The sequence below is a fragment of the Sinocyclocheilus rhinocerous genome, unplaced genomic scaffold (genome assembly GCF_001515625.1).
Source record: "Sinocyclocheilus rhinocerous isolate Xijiao unplaced genomic scaffold, SAMN03320098_v1.1 scaffold1028, whole genome shotgun sequence".
Taxonomy (NCBI): Eukaryota; Metazoa; Chordata; class Actinopteri; order Cypriniformes; family Cyprinidae; genus Sinocyclocheilus; species Sinocyclocheilus rhinocerous.
Window position 1 is genome coordinate 298983 of NW_015662166.1, and position 20063 is coordinate 319045.

At 35.8% G+C, this 20063-nt stretch overlaps 2 protein-coding genes across 4 annotated transcripts in view; one reads left to right on the top strand and one right to left on the bottom strand.

Moving 5' to 3' along the window:
* Positions 1 to 1206: 1206 nt before the first annotated feature.
* Positions 1207 to 9535, bottom strand: LOC107727720 (guanine nucleotide-binding protein G(I)/G(S)/G(T) subunit beta-3-like). 3 transcript variants are annotated; one of them, XM_016537673.1, is made up of 10 exons: positions 9196 to 9535; positions 7598 to 7891; positions 6364 to 6454; positions 6031 to 6176; positions 5332 to 5395; positions 4398 to 4554; positions 4244 to 4310; positions 3058 to 3259; positions 2648 to 2864; positions 1207 to 1501 (listed from the first exon to the last, which is right to left on the bottom strand). In XM_016537673.1, the coding sequence occupies exons 3-10, from the start codon at positions 6418 to 6420 to the stop codon at positions 1395 to 1397; spliced, it is 1017 nt and encodes a 338-aa protein (XP_016393159.1). In that variant the 5' UTR covers positions 6421 to 6454; positions 7598 to 7891; positions 9196 to 9535; the 3' UTR covers positions 1207 to 1394. The 3 variants fall into 3 exon arrangements, with proteins under 3 accessions (XP_016393159.1, XP_016393158.1, XP_016393157.1); XM_016537672.1 differs by lacking the exon at positions 7598 to 7891 and having other exon boundaries at positions 9353 to 9535; XM_016537671.1 differs by lacking the exon at positions 7598 to 7891 and having other exon boundaries at positions 9196 to 9534.
* A 6732-nt stretch (positions 9536 to 16267) lies between these two features.
* Positions 16268 to 20063, top strand: part of LOC107727719 (zinc finger protein 646-like) — a 13885-nt gene continuing 10089 nt past the window's right edge. The window contains exon 1 of the mRNA XM_016537670.1: positions 16268 to 16567. The gene's annotated coding sequence lies outside the window, so the exon portion shown is untranslated. The remainder of the gene's footprint in view (positions 16568 to 20063) is intronic.

A 20063-nucleotide genomic window follows, 5' to 3' on the forward strand; every position in this document is an offset into this window, starting at 1 on the left:
GGCGTGATGCAACGCAACGTGTAAAAAGACAGTATAAGTCATTATAATCCGTAATTATGTCCCCACTGGATGCAACAAATGCCTCGTTTGTAATGGGTTTTAATGTTTTTGTCTTGTCGCTCCGGCCGGACATGGTGGCATCACAGTATGGTAAGGGGCGTAACATTTCCGTCACATGCTTGAGGTATTCGGCCAATCACAACGGATTGGATAGCTGGCCGATCACAGCACACCTCGCTTTTTCAGACCGATGAGCTTTGTAACGCGTTTCAGAAAGGAGGGGCATAGAGGAGAAACAATAATGTACAGTATGTGGAAAATAATGTGTTTTTTTAACCTTAAACCACATAAACACATTTCATTACACCAAATACACAAAATAATGTTCTTTTTAGCAACATCATATGACCCCTTTAAGACTTCTTGCTTTCTTCCTGTTATAAAGGTATTCTGCTGTTAAAATTTCCAAAAGCACAGTTTTGTGACCTAATTTGCCTTTCAGAGATTAGATTATTTCCCCAATAATATTTCTTTCTCTTATAATATTTCTTTCTCTCATAAATTCATTCTTTTAAAAAAAAAAGTAACAGTTCAAAGATCAACATTTTCAAATGATATTATTATTTCAAATGCCCTACAATTATAAAACACACAACTTAACAGATACACACAGCACACATTAAAATATAGTTTAATGCAGAACACTATGTTTATTAGAAAGTTATTCAAGTAACCACTGAAATATTAAAGAGGAACTGTCTTGTATGTAAAAGTCCTACAAAAAGATGAAAGAAGTAAATACAGACATTTGATCTTTTAGCATAACATGTTATTTTGAGGGCTTTAGGACGTTTGTTCATTAAAATTAAAATGCATCTGTATGTCAACATCATCAAAGAGCCGTAATATCAGATCTCAGACAGACAGTGTGGTTGTTGGAAAAAGTCATTGTACAATTTCTTCTGCATTCTATCGTCATTTCTAATAAATAAAAATATTCATCCAAACTTTCATCTAATGATAAGGATTTTTAATGGACAAAAAATATGTAATACTATATTTTAAATTCTTAAACGATTGTGCTGTCAAAATCATAATTTCAAGTCAAAGTATCGTTGTCATGAGATTGTCATGTTATGATAATGCAATCCTGTGTTAGTTGCAACTTACATGTTTACATTTAAATATTGCATATTATATATTCTAATGAAATCCAGTCTTCCAGAAATCCCACACATACAGGTGGACCTTTATGTGTTTGTTTGTGTGTGTGTGTGAGATTCTTTGTTGCTCAGAAATCGATAATTTCTCATTCTCTCTCTCAACCTTTCTCATTCTCAGTCTCAATCTCACTCTCATTCTCATTCCCATCTCATCTTCTTTCAGGGTCCAACTCAGTTCCAAATCTTCAAGAAGCTGTCCCATGAGCCAGTGCAAACACACATGCCATCTGGTGGTACACCGGTGCAGCTCACCCTGTTGTCATGGCCAGACAACACACCTACAGGAGAGAAAGGAAGGAAGGAAGTGAGTGAGAATATGAGTCTGACAGGATTTTGTTCTTCATGCACGTTTATTTAATTTGCGATGAAATGGAAGTAGAGACTGATCTTTTGTATTATAGTGACGGAACAGCTGAATGTAATGACGCATCGAAAAAGAAAAAAAGGGTGATTCTCTGCATGGGTTGTTGTTGATTGGATGTTGAGATGTTGGCGTTGCACTCAAAAGTGGAGGCAGAGCTTAAACCAACTGAAACAATCCAGTTATGACATTTTGATTAAATATTACAAAGTCCAATTTTTGTAAAGAAATGTAGCATTACATCACTTGCTCACCAATGGATCCTGTGCAGTGAATGGGTGCCGTCAAAATGAGAAACCAAACAGCTCATAAAAACGTCATTATAATCCACTAGTAATTCACACGACTCCAGTCCATCAATTCATGTCTTGTGAAGTGTTTGTAAGTGACAAAGCCATCATTAAGGGATTTTATCTTTAAATGTTGTCCTCCTATTGTCCTCTCACATCAAAATCCACACGCATATTTATTTAGAGCTGTTTAGGACTGTTTTCGCTTGTACAGTGCTTGATCTGTGCATATTTCTCTCCTGATTCAGACAAGATGACTTTTTCACCGGAGCAAGCAATACTTGATGATGGATTTATTTTTATTTTTATTACAAACACACAGATTTCCACTTCACAAGACGTTAATTAATGGACTGGAGTGGATTACTTGTGTATTGTTGTGATGTTTTTATCAGCTGTTTGGGCTCTGACGGCAGCCATTCACTGCAGAGGATCCACTGGTGAGCAAGTGATGCTAAATTTCTCCAAATCTATTGTGATGAAAAACAAACTATATCTTGGACGGCCTGAGGGTGAGTACATTTTCAGCAAAATGTTCATTTTTGAATGAACTGTTCCTGTAAGTAGAAGACTTCCTCAACTAACACCAACAAATCTCACATCCATGCCAGAAGAGTGTTTTAATACTCAGAAATTGGCTACATAGAAAACAGCTGTTTGGTGGAGTTGCCAAGACAGCTGTCGAGTGATTTGACATGCTTCAAATGGACTTTGTTCCTGCTTAATCAGCATTAATGATTCACTCCATCTGCGACTCCTTTCTTGCAACTCACCCACTTTCTCGCCCTTTAGCGAGTCCCAAATATTGCAGTTGAAGTCGTCGTAGCCAGCAAAGATGAGGCGGCCAGACATGGATAGAGCCAGTGATGTTACACCGCTGTTCAGGGCAGCATCCTGGTAAGTGATCAATTCTTGATCGGCACGAAGATCATACATTTTGCATGTGCAGTCATCAGAGCCGGTGATAATTGCATTGCCACCAGGGTAGAACTGAAGAAAGAGGAAGTTTGGTGAATCCATTTGGTTTCCATTTATGTGCTTTGTTCTTAAATTTAATGCGAAAGTCTCAAATCTTTGAAACTGTTATAAGGTTGGCTTCTTTAATGAGGAAGCCAAAAAATAACTGCGATGCCCTCTTCTGAATTTTCCCGGTACTGCATCAAACATTTCATGTTCAACTCACTGAAATGGCGTTGATGTCACTCGTGTGACCCAGGAAGGTTTGCTTGCACTGGCCGTCTCTGATGTCCCACAGCTTGGCCAGAGAGTCGCAAGCACCGGAAACAAAGGAGTTCATGTCCGGAGACAGAGACAGACACATGCAGTCACCAACATGGTTCAGGAAAACCGTCTTCTGCTTTCCAGTCTCCAAATCCCACAATGCACTGGAAGAAAAATGGGAGGGAAATAAACAAAACTGTAACAAAAAAAGTGGTGATGCCCTTAATGACTGTTTATGGGATTTTTATCCATTGTCAGGCTGAATAACGTATTATAAAGTAAAAGCACAACTCTGCTCAACAAGCTGCAAAGCATTGTGAAAAAGCTTTAATCTTACCTATCAGCAAAAGTGGCAATGCTTGCTATATTTATAGCCTAATTAGACTTTGTTAGATGAGAATGGCACCATTTAACGAAGTTGTAGCTGGTTTTTAATGGATATGTTAATCAGTTGCTTGGCTGAATGAAAGTTGCAGTGCATTGTATGGCCTACTGCTTTTTAAAAATAGAAAGTGAAATAGTAGGCATTATTCCCTGATACACATTATAAACATGTGATGTTCAATTTGCATATGAGTAGCATCCAGTTATTTTTGCATTTTAATCCAATATTGTCTCTTTTTTATTTGTTTTTTGAACAAATAATGAGTACAGAAAGTGATAAAAAAGGAAAAAGATCAATATAAAAAATATTGTTTCTGCTGCCTATATCACAATTGAAGATTTGCTTCTTTGCATTGTGGGACATGCTGTGTGTTCTTTTGTATAGTGCATGGTTTGGCAAATATAGCATGCAAGCTATAATAGTATGGTATATTGAGAACATAGCCATATTGTAACTATTTTTCATTTATTTCCATTTCTAGCTGCTACAATTTTCGTGATTCAGTTCTGAACAGCGATAGTTCGCCAAAAAAATTAAATTCTGTCATCAGTTATTCACCCTCATGTCATTTCAAAACTCATATTTTCCATGAAACACAACATTTTGTACAATGCAGTTGCCTTCTGTTTCCGTGGAATTACAATGAAAGGAGACTTGTAAGAACACTATATGTAAATGTAAAACACTTGAAAAAGATTCTAGTAATATACTATAGTAATTGGGTGAACTGTCCCTTTAAATGTAAAATGCTACATGCACAAACCATGTGGTATCACCAGAGGCGGTAAGAACCTCCGTGTCACTGAGGAAGCGTGCACAGGACAAGTAACCTATGAAAAAAAAGATAACATAACTGACACTTACTAACAAGTATACAAGAAAGTAAAGTGTCTTGCCTGACTTCTGTATTTATATACCTGTGTGAGCATCCAATTCTTTCACCGTCTTGATTACAGGTGTCTTCAAGTTGTAGACAGTACACATGTTGTCGAGACCACCGCTGGCCACAAGGTTTCCAGAAGGAGCATATGCACAGGTCATCACCCATGAGGACTTGAGGGGAACAGCATTGACCTAAAGAAAGAGGCAAATATTATAACTTTTCCTTGAAGAGATTCTGATTTAAAGTTAAAGGTAGTGTCATCTCTGCACTATAGGCTAAATGTAACTGCATAATAATCACGGTTTTCGAAGATGTTTTCAAGCGTTTGTCGCTTAAACAGACAGTCCTGTCGAAAACAAATCAATATTCTGACAACACTTTGACCCAGTGGGTTTCATTCACTAACCATGCAAAATTGCATACTATAGGTGGAATTATAAACGTGTTAGGATCTAATTTTATACATAGGTATTTTAATTTTTTTTTATTTTAAAGGCACACTTGGTATTGCTTGAAAAACTTGCTGCAACCCATTTTTAAAATTTTGGGGGAAATCAACCCATAAATTGCTCAATGATAGTTGTTTCAGCAAATACACTTTGATAAGAGAAAGTATGTCCACAACAAAAACGGTTGACTTCTTCTTTAAATAAAATATCTTTGTTTAATAAAATATCTTTTTATCCTAACATAATGCAAAAATATTTTAAATGTGTAAAGTTAACTTAGTTACAGTTTCTGTGTATTGTTCAAAGTCTGAGGCATATTTGAAAAACGAAAAATCAAATATGCCATTCTAGCAGCTTAAAATAGGCAACATTTATTTTTTAATCTGAGAACAAAAGAGTAGGCAACAGTTGTATACAGCAAAATATTAATAGATACCCAACTGACATTTAACTGACTAAATATATGTATATACGATTCTCATTTTTTCTTAAAAGTATATTTGAGTCAGGCAGACTCACCTTATTTCCAGAGTGAGAATCCCAGATGAGAAGTTTGCCGTCCTGTGATGCACTGACCATTAGCCTAAAGACACCAGTGAAAGAAAGAGCAAAGAAAGGCTGGTAAGACAACAGGATGTACCATTTCATATATTCCACACCTTAATTTTGAAATCTGACAAACATACTGATGTACACAGAACTTTAGAGACAACTGCCGTTAGTGCATTTATTCATATATATTCATTATGCATATTTGGTTTGCAAAAGTTGTGTTAGCAGCCTTCACAACCTGTGTAAGCTAGTTCAACTTATTTAGATTTTTTTGGACTGTAACAAAAATTTAACTAGTGTATTTTTCTAAATTATTGTATTTCTAATGGATTCCAAAAGATATATAAATGCTTTTTGGAGCTATTCGTTTTTGCTGTCAATGCACTTTCTTGAATACATTGAAGCTTAAGTCTGTTTCAGGCCACTGACCCTGATAATTGATCTAACTAAGAATTAGCTAATTCAAGGTGACCGCAAGGTGTAGTTGACTTCCATGTGAGAGCTATTAACCTGCTTGAGCAGATCACGTGACGGCAAAGAGCTACAGGTAAACCAATATATATCCCTTTCTGTCAGTTAAGTAATTTTTTATTCTTTTAAAATATTTCCAAATACTTCAGTGCAGTATAACCCAGCATACCTAATGATTTGATATGATGTTCTCACCTGTTGTCTGTACTCCAGTGCATGGCATAGATTTTGGCCAGATGGCCTTTGAGGTTCCTCCTGGTCTTGAGTTGGACCCGAGGGGCCGGAGCCACCCCAGAAGCGGCGGAGGCCATGTCTGTGTCGTGCACTGCTTTACGAGCCGCCTAGTAGGGAAACAAATATTTTATCGTAGCATTTTATTATGAATTGTGTAAATAGAAATTGTACAGCTAGAGATTAATTTGCATTTTCAGTCGCACTTTGCATTAGGAAAGATCTTATATCCATGTTCTTCAACTGTTTCATTGTGAAAGTACAAAAAAATATATAAGAACGTTACAGCAGTCTCACCTCGATCTGTGTCTTCAAGGCTTCGGCCTCTTTTTTCATCTGCTCCATTTCACCCATGGCTGCTGTTGATTAGGGTTCTTACCAACACAAGCTGAAAGAAAATAAATAAAATAAAATGAAAATAAAATAAAATAAAATATTCTAAAGGTCTTATATTATCAAATAAAAGTCAATAATAAATAAGTCATATGACTAAGATTAATCCCTGAGCTAGGCCTTGTGTGCAGCCAGTGTTGCCAAGTCCATAATTGGGATATTGGGATACCGGAATTGGGATACCTTTACACTGTTGCTGCAGGTTGTGCTTTTTTGATGCGGGTTGTTGTTTTGAAGGGAAAAACACACACACACACACACACACACACACAAAACACAGTTGGACTAGTATTCTGAGCTATTTTTGGGTAGCAATTGAGGTGGTTTTGTTCCAGAGACCTGGCAACCTTGATTACAGCATCAAAAATGTGGAAATGATTTAATAATATTGAAGGCTTATGATTTGAATTAGTATTGACAAATATTGAAACCTGACTTTGATTTGATGCAAAACCTCCCAGCTAGTCGTAAAACATCTCCCTGGACAAGTTATTTTTACCTGCTTGGTAGACAGTAACACTGAATACAGATTTGCACTCAAAAAATTCAACAGTCAACAACAATATTGTCAGTCATTTATGAGTTCAGCATGAGTTCAGTAATGCTATAGCTAGCAAATGCTAATGATACTGTGAATCTGTTATTTAAAATTCTAATATTGATATTGAAAAAAAAAAAATCTAAATTCAAAAACTAGCACCAAACTGATAAATCGATCCTTCAAAACCAAAAGAGTCCCATTCAAGCATTTCCTTTATATTATAAAATAAAATAGATGTGAAACGAGGCAAATTAAAAAAAAGTGCAAAACTGTAAAATAAGACATGTGGAACTGAAATCAAGCCTTCCCCCTAAACATGGTAAAGATTTTTAATTAGATTAAAGGGGTCATATGATGCTGCTAAAAAGAACATTATTTTGTGTATTTGGTGTAATGAAATGTGTTTATGCGGTTTAAGGTTCAAAAAACACATTATTTTCCACATACTGTACATTATTGTTTCTCCTCTATGCCCCGCCTTTCTGAAAATGACCCCTTTAAAACAAAAGATTTCAAATGTTTTCTTCAGATGTAAATCTTCTAAGTCGCAACTTACTATAAAAATATTTTATAGTATATGCCGCCATATGAATCTACCTCTCAGTGGGAGACCAGAGGAGATGATGAGGAATTGTTAGCCTTGTCGTGCTGCAGACATCATAATGAACTTAACTGATGGTTAAGTGCTAGAAACTGAGTCTGGCATTGTGCTGTTGATGGTCAAATTCTGTGTTAGAAGATTACTCTGTGTGTTCAGCTCGTGATGAGAGCTGTTCTTTTATTGATGACGAGGAGGGCTAGAAGAAAGGTCTAAGCCCCTGTCGGGGGTGGCTTATCAAATCTCCTGTCATCCGATTACTGACTGCACTTTACTACGGGATCAGGTGGGACCTGGGGTGGGAAGATCAAAGACAAAACACAAGGAAAAAGGGGAAGAAAAGATGTATGTCTTGAGGATGCCAGCTGTTATCTTCCATATGGATTGTAAATGGTACAAGATGAAATGAGACTTGATGAATCTCAAAACTTCTAAAATATGTTGATTACTTGCTCAAGAGTAGGTTAATCCTGCAAAGAGCCAAATGTGCAAACTTTGCAAGTTGCAACATTATGATCTGTTCAGAAACCAAAAACAAAACTGTAAATGTCTTTTTTTTTTTCACCCCGAAGTTTGAAGATTACACTCAAACAAATGCTGGGTTAAATACAACCCAGTGCTGGGTGAAATATGGACAAACCCAGCAATTGGGTTGTATTTAACCAGCAGTTGGGTTAAATGTTTAACCCAACCTTCTGGGTAGTAAACCAACCGATGGGTCAAAACAACCCAATTGCTGGGTTTGTCCATATTTGACCCAGCACTGGGTTGTATTTAACCCAGCATTTTTTAGAGTGTATTGTGTACAAGAAAATATATCAGTCTTTCTACCAGTGTTATTTACCAGTATCATTTAGATACTATTATAGTTTTTGTTAGTTTTAAATTAGATTTTCTTTTCTATTTTCTGTTTTCATGTTCATTTTATTCATTTTTATTTCAGTTTTAGTTTTAATTTTAGCACATCAAGTTAAACTAAATGTAAATGAGAAATGTTGCCTTGCTTAGCTGAAATTAAATAAGCTTGTTTTTTTATTTCAAGTAATGAAAATATTTTTTTACAGTTTTAGTAAAATACTGTATAACAACCCTGCTTTCTATTTCAAAATTTCATGTTAAATTCAATACATTACTTGCAGTTTCTTTGTAATTATTTTTGAGTAAGAATTGTTTCTACACAATGTTTTTCAGTGTACAGGAATGCATCAGTATAACAGCTGAAAAATGTTACCGCAACCACAAATTCCTCGTAAAATTGCTTGATGCACTTTTTGATGGTTGAAATACCAACATTAACATCCCAATGTCATTTTAAGCATTATAATAGTTGCAGATTAACCTTTTGTGACACTGTGGTCAAACTATTTCCAGGAAATATGTAGTGCATTACAATAAATGAAAATTAAAATGCAATTAAAAAGCAATTATTCAATGTATTTCTGTGCATTCTTCATGCATACCAAATTTTTAAAAAACTGCGTTTTAAGGATATAACGTATCGTAATGCACAAGGTTTGCATTGGTTCGCTATTTGCAGTGCATCACTGCACAATTTTTCTTATGCAAACTAATCAGACCAAACTAACAGCAAACTCACCTTTCTACCCAAAAATGCTTATTTTCGTCTCTATAACTCCAAAGTCTCTTTTTTTGTATCAGTCTCTATTTTGCTTAGTCCACAAGACAGCCCTTCAATAGTCTCTCTCTCTCTCGAACCTCCCACAGGTTCCTCCAACAGACTGGATGCAATTTACCTGTGGAAAAACTCTCTCTTTCTCTTCCCTGTCTGCGAGAGAGGAACAGATGAGGATTGGAGGGGATGAAGGAGATCAGGGATGAAAGGATAAGCCCAAAGATGGGCACAAAAAGGGTGAGGCAGAGAGAAAGACAGAGAGAGAAAGGGGAGGGCGAGGAACAGGTAAACCGATTGGAATGGAAAATCAGGTTATGGGGTCAAAAGACAAGGCAAGAGTGAGTGCAGAAAGCAGAGGACAGAGGAAGGGATGGATAGGGTGTGGCGTGAACAAAAATATGGTTGATTCCTGAAGAACATCTTATCATGAAGTTCTCAGCATTGGTTCTAACAACCACTTTGGGGTAATATGGGCATTTAAAGCATTTCATACTTGTTTTATCATATTTGTTTGATGTTAACACTTGATGTGTTGTTTCTAAAAGGGTCATTGGTGTGGTTTGGTGAATGTTGATAGGAGGGGGGCTGTTCTTTGGCTTTGGGGTTGAGGTGTTTGAATTGGTTTGTCAGAGCTAATGAGTTGAGCTCGTCTAATCAGGGTCTAAGTGGATATCCCGGGAATCGGCAATCCCGTTAAGGAAATTAGTGCAGGTGAATCCGTGGAGTAGACGTCACGGGTGACACAAAGAGCAACGGAGGAAAGAAAGTGAGGAAACTGATGAAAGTTACGACAATAAGAGAGATTTTCTCATATTGGTTTTACATTTGATCTTGTATGATATCTTGCATTTCCCAACTTTAAGGAGAGTCAAATGCAAAAGAATAATGACAATGGTCTTTGTGAAGTTTTATTCTTCGTTCAATTCTGGTTCAATAGCATTCAAAAGCTCCAATTAAGCTACATCATACAGGAAACGAGAATAAAATATATTTTTAGTTATGGAAACTGTGCCAAATGAACTTTGAAGTATAGTACTGACACAAGTCCAGTAAGTTTTCAACGTATATAATATACTGAATTGCAGTTTGCAACAACAGATACTGACAATAAAACCCTATCCTGGACCATTTTCTAAAGAGCTAATGGATCTAATTTACAAGTTAAGCATGCCAAGAAGGGTTTTTCTTCTCAATCTGTGTTGTAGGTAACTGCCCGTCTATGGCTATTTTCCCTTAAAATCCTCCTTATAGGTTGATGCAAGTTCATTTGAGGCAATGTTAAATCATACCATATATATCAGGGTGACCATAAGGGCCATTTTTACGGGACGCACCATTGCCAGAATTTCTATATTGCCTAAAATATCCAGGTTTTGGCTGGTAGCACTGTGCAGATCGATCGTTGTATATGACATTATTTCACGAGAGCTATAGAGAGCAGAGCAGAAGTCTCCTTATGCTTTCAAATCGCTCTCGCGGTACTTTGGTGTCATACAACGATCGACGCGCAGCTTCAAGTCGAACGAACAAACACGTGCGCGTATTTGCATCGCTTTGGTTCTCACCTTCTCACGCGCGACGCGCCACGATTGGTCGATTATGTACAATACCTGCATGTTATTGGTCAAACTACTTTGGATGTTTTAGGCAATATAAAAATCATGGCCAGGACGTGTCCCGTATAAATGGCACATATGGCCACCCTATATATATGACAAAGAAAAAAAATATTTTTGATAGTGTGAGAAGAATGAAATTTAGTTTCAATGCAAGGATTTGCACAGGAAAGCATTTCTATTATTGTTGCACATACAGTAGGGTTTGAGATTTCAACAAACCCTTAAGTATTAAACTACAGCATACATGTCATCCTGCAATGTTTGGTGCAGGCAGTAAAAGAAACCTCCAATTATTCAGCTTTTCTAAGACATTTTATACAGAAAATGTCCCTTTTATGTCTGAGAGATGGATCTTTACTAAAACAGATTAAAAGTTTCATTTTAACATATGAATGCTACATTAAAACTATTTTGGTAATGTTTTACCACGTTTTTATTATTTATTTATTTCTTTTCAAAATACTTTAATGTATAGGTGTTATTGTTACACCTTGTCCCAAATTTTCAATCTTAAGTATGAAAATCCATTTTTTAAATATGAATTATGTTTAAAACTAAATATATCTAAGCAAAGAGAAAAGTAAACATATACACCTTTGTGTAGTTTATAGTTATGTTTATGTTATGATTAAAATGATTTTAAAAGTCTTGAGTAAATTTTTTTTGTGTAGTTTTATGATTATAAAGTTACGAGTACAAATGTATGAAAATATTATTTAATTCTGTGTATTTAGCATGCTAAATGCTAGCTAAAATTAGCTTCAGTAAGTAAGCTATTTTACTCCAAAAATATTTTAAATGTCATTTCATGTCATGTCAAATTATATTTATTCATAAATTGATGTATAATCAACAGTGAAGGTGTGAAAAGTGTATTAAGAGTTTATTTTCCACAAGACTGTAGATAAAGAAACACCCATAAATAAAATGATGTAAACTGAATGGCCTCATAACTGTAACTGCAGCATGATTGAGGCCACTTGAGAAAGATTTACCAGCTTTAATTAGTGACCTTCCTGTGCTAATTTGCCGACAGGTATGACCTCATGACGCTCCTGGAAACTGTCAGGGATTGCTGGTGAACAACACAAATGCACCTCAGGGAGCTGCTATTTATCTCTTCAGAATAGCACTGGTTAGTAATGCAGTACACATTTTTGATTTACAGTACATTTATTACAGTTCACGTAGAGGAACCTGACATTATAATGAACCATTTTCGTGAAACACCCCCTCTGGGATTTAAGCTGCCAACCTTTAAATTACTGGATCTTTAACCGCAAGGTCACACCACCCACAAAAGGTCTCCTGTGACTGTTCCATTGTAGGCTGCATCAATAATAAAGATGAGTCAGAAAACAGGAAGTATAGGTGGAGAACATAGAGAACAATCTTCAACTTAATAACACTGCAGTACGTCTTGTCAATGAAATGTGCTGTGAATTTACCATTGTTGCTTAATTTATATGCATAATTACCATCACTCTGGGAAATTCATGATAGACAAGATATGGGGTTAGCCATGATAGACACTAAAGTAATCTTTGTAAAGTAAAGTAAAGTAATCTTTGTCACAAGAAAATGTTTTGACCCAGCAGGACTCAACCTCATGACGATCAGGCTATATGTTACCTTGCAATATGTTTTATATAAACATATAAATTATAACTTGAAATGCATTCTGTTAATTATAAGCGTAATAATTAAAATTGTGGTGAAACAGTAATGATGTGGCATATGTTAGAGCAACTGCATGTGAATTTTTTACCTTGAAATATCAGTTTTAAATCATACACAGATGAAAGTCTGGCGAAAGTCTGTTCTGGTTGTATGTAAAGGTACTATAGACTGTAAAAAAAAAAAAAAGGGCGAAGCCACTTCCTTCCACTATCCACCTTATTTTACAAATCGGAAGTAAGCCGTTTTCTTCACTATAAACCAGTGTCTTCACTTGAACATACATTAAAGGGGTCATATGATGCTATTTTAAAGATCATTATTTGGTGTATTTGGTGTAACAGAATATGTTGACATGCTTTAATGTTCAAAAAACACATTATTTTTCAAATACTGTACATTATTGTAGGTCCTCTATGCCCCGCCTCTCTCAAACACGTCGTTTTCAACAAAGCCCCCTCCTTTGACAAGCGCAGTCTGCTCTGATTGGCCAGCTGACCCAGTGCATTGTGATTGGCCAAACCCCTTTAACATGAGAAGAACTACCTAAAATGATGGAAACCATATTTGTAAAAAATAAATAAATAAAATATTTAAAATGTAATTAGATTTTTTTTTAGTTTGGCTCACATCCCATTTGTTTACATGGAGAGGGTGGGGTTTATGACCTATACTGCAACCATCCACCAGGGGCCGATTGAAACGTTTTGGCTTCACTTTTCAGGAGGTGTACAGCACGAACGAAACATTTACAGGACAATGATGTATTAAAAACAAATTATTTTCCTTTGCATTTTTGAAAAGTTTAACATACAGACGACAACGCTGTCAACACTGTCCCCATTCACATAGCTCCACGAAAATGGCTAAAACGCTGTATTATGCATGCCAGGCCAGTAGTTGGCGATGATAGCATAATAAGAGTTTTACAAGCAATTTTTAAAAGGCCAGTCATTTTTGACAGGGAACAGCAAATTAGGTTTTTCAGGGGCTTCAAGGGCTAGATGTATATGGAAATATAATGTGAATAGGTCTAAACTTCTTCCACTATTGCTGCTTATTTTATTTATTTTTTATTTTTACTGAAAATTTGGTTTATTCCGTTTCATATTTAAGGTATTGTTATAATAGTGTTATTCAAAAATGCTAAAATGTTTGTTTTCCTAAATTGGAATGGGTCTAATCTTAATTAATCTTAATATCAAAATATTGACTTGCCACAGATGGAGCTCATAATTAATTATATCCAGAAAAGGCTGTGGGATACACGCAACTGCAGTACTTTGATTATGTGCCATTTAATGGTTTCTGGTTATGTAATCATTGTTATTTGCTCTGCTGTTAAACTAAATAAGCTGCAGATATGCACATTTGTTATGATGATATGTCATACCAAATGCCAGTGTGTATTTATTTTTTTTAATTCACCGGTGCACAATGACACTAATGGTATCAGATGCCAGTCGATATGAAAATCTTTTGATCTAAAGCGCTTGTGCTTATGCTGTGTAGGAAAAGTGAAGGAAAAGTCAAGTCAAGTCACCTTTATTTATATTTTTTATTTATTGCTTTTAACAATACAGATTGTGTCAAAGCAGCTTTACAGTATTAAATAGGAAAATAGTGTGTCAATAATGCAAAATTACAATGGTAAACACTCATTTTTCAGTTAAAGGCAGTTCATCATTGAATTCAGTGATGACATCATCCAGCTCAGTTCAGTTTAAATAGTGTCCAATATCTGTCCAATCAAGTCGACGATATCGCTGGAAATTAAGTGTTCCCAACTAAGCAAAAACATCTGTGCCCATGGTGTTTAAAAAACATCCTAAAATGCATGAAGTTGGCTTATAATTATCCAGAGTAAGCAGAGCTGGACAAAGAAGCTCAAATATATGTAAAGCATTTTTTAAGTATATAATTCCCATTGACATAACTTCCATTTGTGTTATTTCATAGTTTTAAAGACTTTATTGTTAAAAAAGAAAAATAATAATAAGATTGTTAAATAAGTTGGTGTATCCAAACTTTGACTCGTCTTGTCACACTTAATGCTTTAGTGAATATTTTATCATAGGTTTATTATTGAAAGTCAATTTCCTTATAGACATCAAAGGCCCAGTAAAATGTACGCACAATAAAATACAACAAAGTATGCAACTAGGACAATAAATGGACCCACTTTATATTAAGTGGCCTTAACAACTATGTACTTAGATTTAAATTAATAATTTGGTACAATGCACTTATTGTGTACATACATGTTTTTACATTGTACTTATATTTTAAAAATACCTGCATGTAATTACATCTGTAATTAATTTCTGTAATTACATTTATAATTACACAGTTGACCCATCCCTTACACCTTAACCCACCCTTAAATCTACCCATACCAACAAACCTGTCCCTAACCTTACCCATATCCCACCTTAATAGCAGCAAAAGTGTTTTGCAATACAATATGAACACAATAAGTACATTGTACTTAATTTTTGATGTAAGTACATAGTAGTTAAGGCCACTTAATATAAAGTGGGGCCATAAATGAAACTGCAAATTCAATGTACATAAATAACAAACAAAATGGTTTTGGCCACTAAATATTGTAATTAAAAAATATATGAATCTATAACCTTTAAAACGTGTGACACTTGAAACTGAATGTTAGCCGGTGTGTGTTATTGTGTTCATGTACTATAGCAAAAATATTGTTTAGGACAAAATTCACAGAGGTACTTTAAGAGGTTTTAATTATGTGTTTAAACCAACATACAAAACCCCTAAGCAAGAGGAAACAAGCATTTATGTAATTAAAGGGATAGTTCACCCAAAAATGTACATTCTGTCATTATTTACTCACCCCCACATGTGACCCTGGACCACAAAACCAGTCGTAAGTCTGGACCCATATAGCCAACAATATGGGTCAAAATGATGTATTTTTCTTTTATGCCAAAAATCATTAGGATATTAAGTAAAGATATTTTGTAAATTTCCTACCGTAAATATATCAAAACTTAATTTTTGATTAGTAATATGCATTGCTAAGAACTTCATTTGGACAACTTTAAAGGAGATTTTCTCAATATTTTGATTTTTTTTGCACCCTCAGATTCCAGATTTTCAAATAGTTGTGTCTTGGCCAAATATTGTCCTATCATAACAAACCATACATCAATGGAAAGCTTATTTATTCAGCTCTCATGTGATGTATAAACCTCAATTAAAAAAAATGGACCCTTATGACTTGGTTGTGTGGTCCAGGGTCACATATAGTTGAAAACATGTTTCAGTTTCTTTCTCTTCCTGAGCATAAAAGAAGATAGTTTAAAGAATGTTAGTAACCAAACAGTTGACGCTACCCATTGACTTCCATATGGAAAAAAATACTAGAATGGAAGTCAGCGGCTACCATCAACTGTTGCATTACTGCCATTCTTCGAAATACCTTCTTTTATTTTCTTTAATTCATATAGGTTTCAAACAACATGGGAATAAACGTTGACAACATTTTCATTGTTGGGTGAACTATCCCTTTAACTTTTGGCTGAAACCTTTTAATTACTGAAATAATGCATGTAGCCCATGTTCGCATGTAGCGAACAGTATTTCGATGTAATACCATAGAAAAACATGGTACTACCATGGTACTTTTTGGTGGGTGGACAAAAAGTTACAGACACTGTCTATTGTCAACCCAAATACTGGAAACACTTAACGCAAACATCTGCTTTGTGATTTTAGTGAAAAATTAGGTCCACGGTGCAACGGACAATGTTTACTTCCAACGCAAACACACCGAGAATGAGCGCAGAGTGACGCGGTGAAGCACGTCCGCAGCTCTCCATCCCCATTCAGCTCGCAGCAGGAAGTGTGCTGAATACACCGAGAAAAAGACGGTGGAGCCGCCCGCTGAAGAAAAAAAAAAAGAGTTAAAAAATAACTATGGCGAGCGACTGAACATGCCATTTATCCTCTGCGCAACCAAAAAGAGCATAAACCCCCATCCCTGATCATTGTGCACGTCTGTAAGTCGGGTAAGTGGTTGCAGCTTGAAGGTGTTTGTTTAATTGCACACAATGGCCACATTCATTGAATCAGAGCTCGCGAGCCTCGGGATGTTTGTGTCGCTAGGTAGCTAGCGGACTAGCACTGACCTTACTGCTAAGCAGAAACCATTTCACACTATATACCGGGCGTGTATCGTTTCAGACAAATTTATTTGAGTGTTATTTATCCACACGACTATTTTACGACATGAAAATGGTTTATTTTGTTTGCTAGACTGTTTTGTTTTGCTCTCGTTTTCCGCGCTAGTATCGTGAGGGGAGGCTAGCGCGTTAGCTGCGGGGGGGTGGTTGCCGCTGTCAGACCGACACATTAAAATAATCGATGCGATCGCGTACGATCCGCGGATTTTTTTTCGCGCATTCGAATCCTCACACGAGGTAGACAAAAAATGAGCGCGAATATTCCGTCCAAAGCGGTTGGCGCTTCGGAAATTAACGTTTTCCCCCCCTCGCACACTCGATCTGGCTGCTATAGCCCACCAGCTAATATTTGCACAACGACTCGCATCCTGTGAAAAACATACGGGTCGGGTTGTAAATTTTGGTATCCCTCACAACGACGGACACACGTATTTGACTAGAGAAATTATCATATATCCCAGCTGGATGCACGATATTTTTGTCTGGGTTCAGGACTTTCGGCGTCTAATTTGGTGAGTCTGGGGAGGGAAAATGACACTGAATGTCGGGTATCTGCATCTGCTTTTGTCCGGATAAAAAGCGGGTGTGGGAGCGTCAGGCCAAGGTCATAGCGAGGCGTTAATCGCTTACATTTGATATAAAAACAGGTTTTGTTCCAATTGACGAACATTATTGTTATTATTAGGGGTCCACACAGACGTGTTGGGCCCACCCGTTTGTTTCTTTGTGAGCTGCGCCATTGGGAAATGACTAAATCTAATGCATAACAACATATTTCAACCGTAACAATATTTATATGCTTAGGTTTTTTCCTTTTCACGCAGCCTTTATGTTTTAGTCTTTAAATTTAGTTTTTATAAGAGAGCGTACTTTTGTACTGGTCCCAAAAAAATCATGGAAATATCTACCGTAAATTCATTTTCAAGTTAGGTTTTCCTCATTTGGGTATTTCTTTCATGTCGAGTAAAATTTCTTGCACGTCATTGTGATGTTTGATTTGCAAAGCTGTTGTTTTTCTTTTTAACTTTTTTGACACAAAATTGTCTGAATGATTAATTATTTTTAATTTATTAGACTGTAAATATTATAGAAAAGTCTTGGTCAAAATTAGTAGAGTTTATCAAGTTTATCACTGGTCATGCATTGTAAAGCATGACTTAGATTTAAACACAATACATTTATTTCACTAACAAAAAACAACATACATTACCATGTTTTGTGATGTTATATGATAATTCAGTTGTTACACGTCCAAGTACATGTCTCGGATAAGTACCATGGTATTACCATCTGATACCATCACTATACCATGATTTCTTTTCTTTTCTTTCACTGCAACATGTTCTAGTAATGCTTGTACCAACCTTCAAATGAGCAAACATGGTGCAAGTAGTCTATTTGTATATTATTGCATTCATTTTATTCTGTAAATCGGGACCCATCTGGCATTTTGCAGTATGGATCTTGACAGCATTGATGAGCTAAAGCATCCAGATGGTCTTGAGTCAGAGACCACTGGTCAGGTTTTATACCCTAAGGGTATGCGATCTTAACTCGGATCACAGATGCTGTGAGACTAGATTCATTCCACATACAGCAGACTGTGCTATGCATGAGTGATAATCACATCATAAACACTTCACATAATCTGTATTGCAACTTGTAGCACAAAATGTACTTGCAAATGTAAGAAACGGTGAAACTACAGAATCTTTGTAAATTTTGAAACTTTAGGCTGTGGAACTTGCATAAGCCTTTAAGCATTATTTTTCATAGTATATTTCATTGTTCAATTACTTGGCATATTAAATAAATAATTACAGTAAAATATGCCTTGGTACCAGACTTACCTGATTATCATGAATAGATTTAATTACTGTTATAATTAGTAGCTTGAATGTGATTACATGAAATATTAGTTTATAATGACATGAGATACCTATGTAAGATGCATACATGGATATCACATTTTGTAAAGAAACTTGGTGACCTACAAATACAGGCTGATTCAAAGCTACGATGAAATTACTTATATGACCCATGCAGAGTAATTTGATGCATTATAAACTATTTTTCTTCAAACCTTGATGCAGCTCTAAACAAGGCTGTTCTTGCCTTATTGGCCTCTCGTTTACTGCCAAATCACTTCACATTGAAAGGTTTTGATATCAGTCACACATTGTCTGAACATTGGGTTATTGTTGAGGTGGCTCTATTGAAGTTATTGTACTGACAGTGAAATAATGCCATACAACAGGCTTGAGAGAGCCAGGAAAATAATCCAGCTGAGCTTTCTAGTGTTTCAGTTTTCTGATGGCCATTGTGTGGTAAAAGAGCACTGTTTCTTTCATTCCAGTTGTGTGGTAAGATGAATTGTTCCCCAGTGGGGACTAATTGAAGTGAATTTGTGGTCATGCATTTTATTTAGTTCTCTTAAAGTAAACTCCACTTGAATAATACTGTGCTTTACATATTATCATGAGTAGAAAAGTTGTGGCACTTATTTTGTACTGTCGCCAAACACCCTGACCCTTTATATTGAGCTCCCAGCTACAAAGATTCGGATCAGGCTGGTTCTGTATTTATATTGGAGCCAAAGTAACCAAATTTCACTTGCTTTAGCGATGCCCATGGCAGTGATTTAATTTGAGGAAGTGATTTTATATGCAATACTGGCATTTAGTGACCCCTGAAAGCAACAGAAAATCAGAATCGATGCACGCGTTTTGAAGAGCACATCTGATTGATTTAACAATGGTTAAAAATGAATACTAGTTTTAAGAGTAACTTTCAGTATTACAATTGGGTTCATCGGTTCACAAAAATATTAAATGTGGAAATGAAATAAAATCTTGGTTAGTCTGATGTGCTGCCAAAACCTCATCACATGTGGCTTTAAATTAAAAAGATTCCCTCATAAATCAACTGCCATGCCATATAATTCATCAAAGAGTACATTGTCTGTAGTTATTAATCTGAGCATGAATGTGGTATTGGAGTTTCTTATTTTGGCAGAATAGCTAAAGAGTTGCCGGGGGATGACAAGGCAATGTAACCTTGGTTGTTTGTAGGAGTTTGTATACCTTACCGCTAGGGCTGGGTATCGATTCAGCAAGCTCTCGATTCGATTCGATTCTCGATTTTTTTTTTTTACATTAAGTGAATATAGTTTTAATGCAAATGCTATTGATATTGCTAAAAAATGAACAGTAAACATCAGTTTACAAATGGTGAATTAATAAAAAGAAATTAAGAACCACATGCCTGTATTTTAAACCTATTCTTTTTTTTTTTTTTTTTTTTTTGGGGCCTTTTTTTAAAC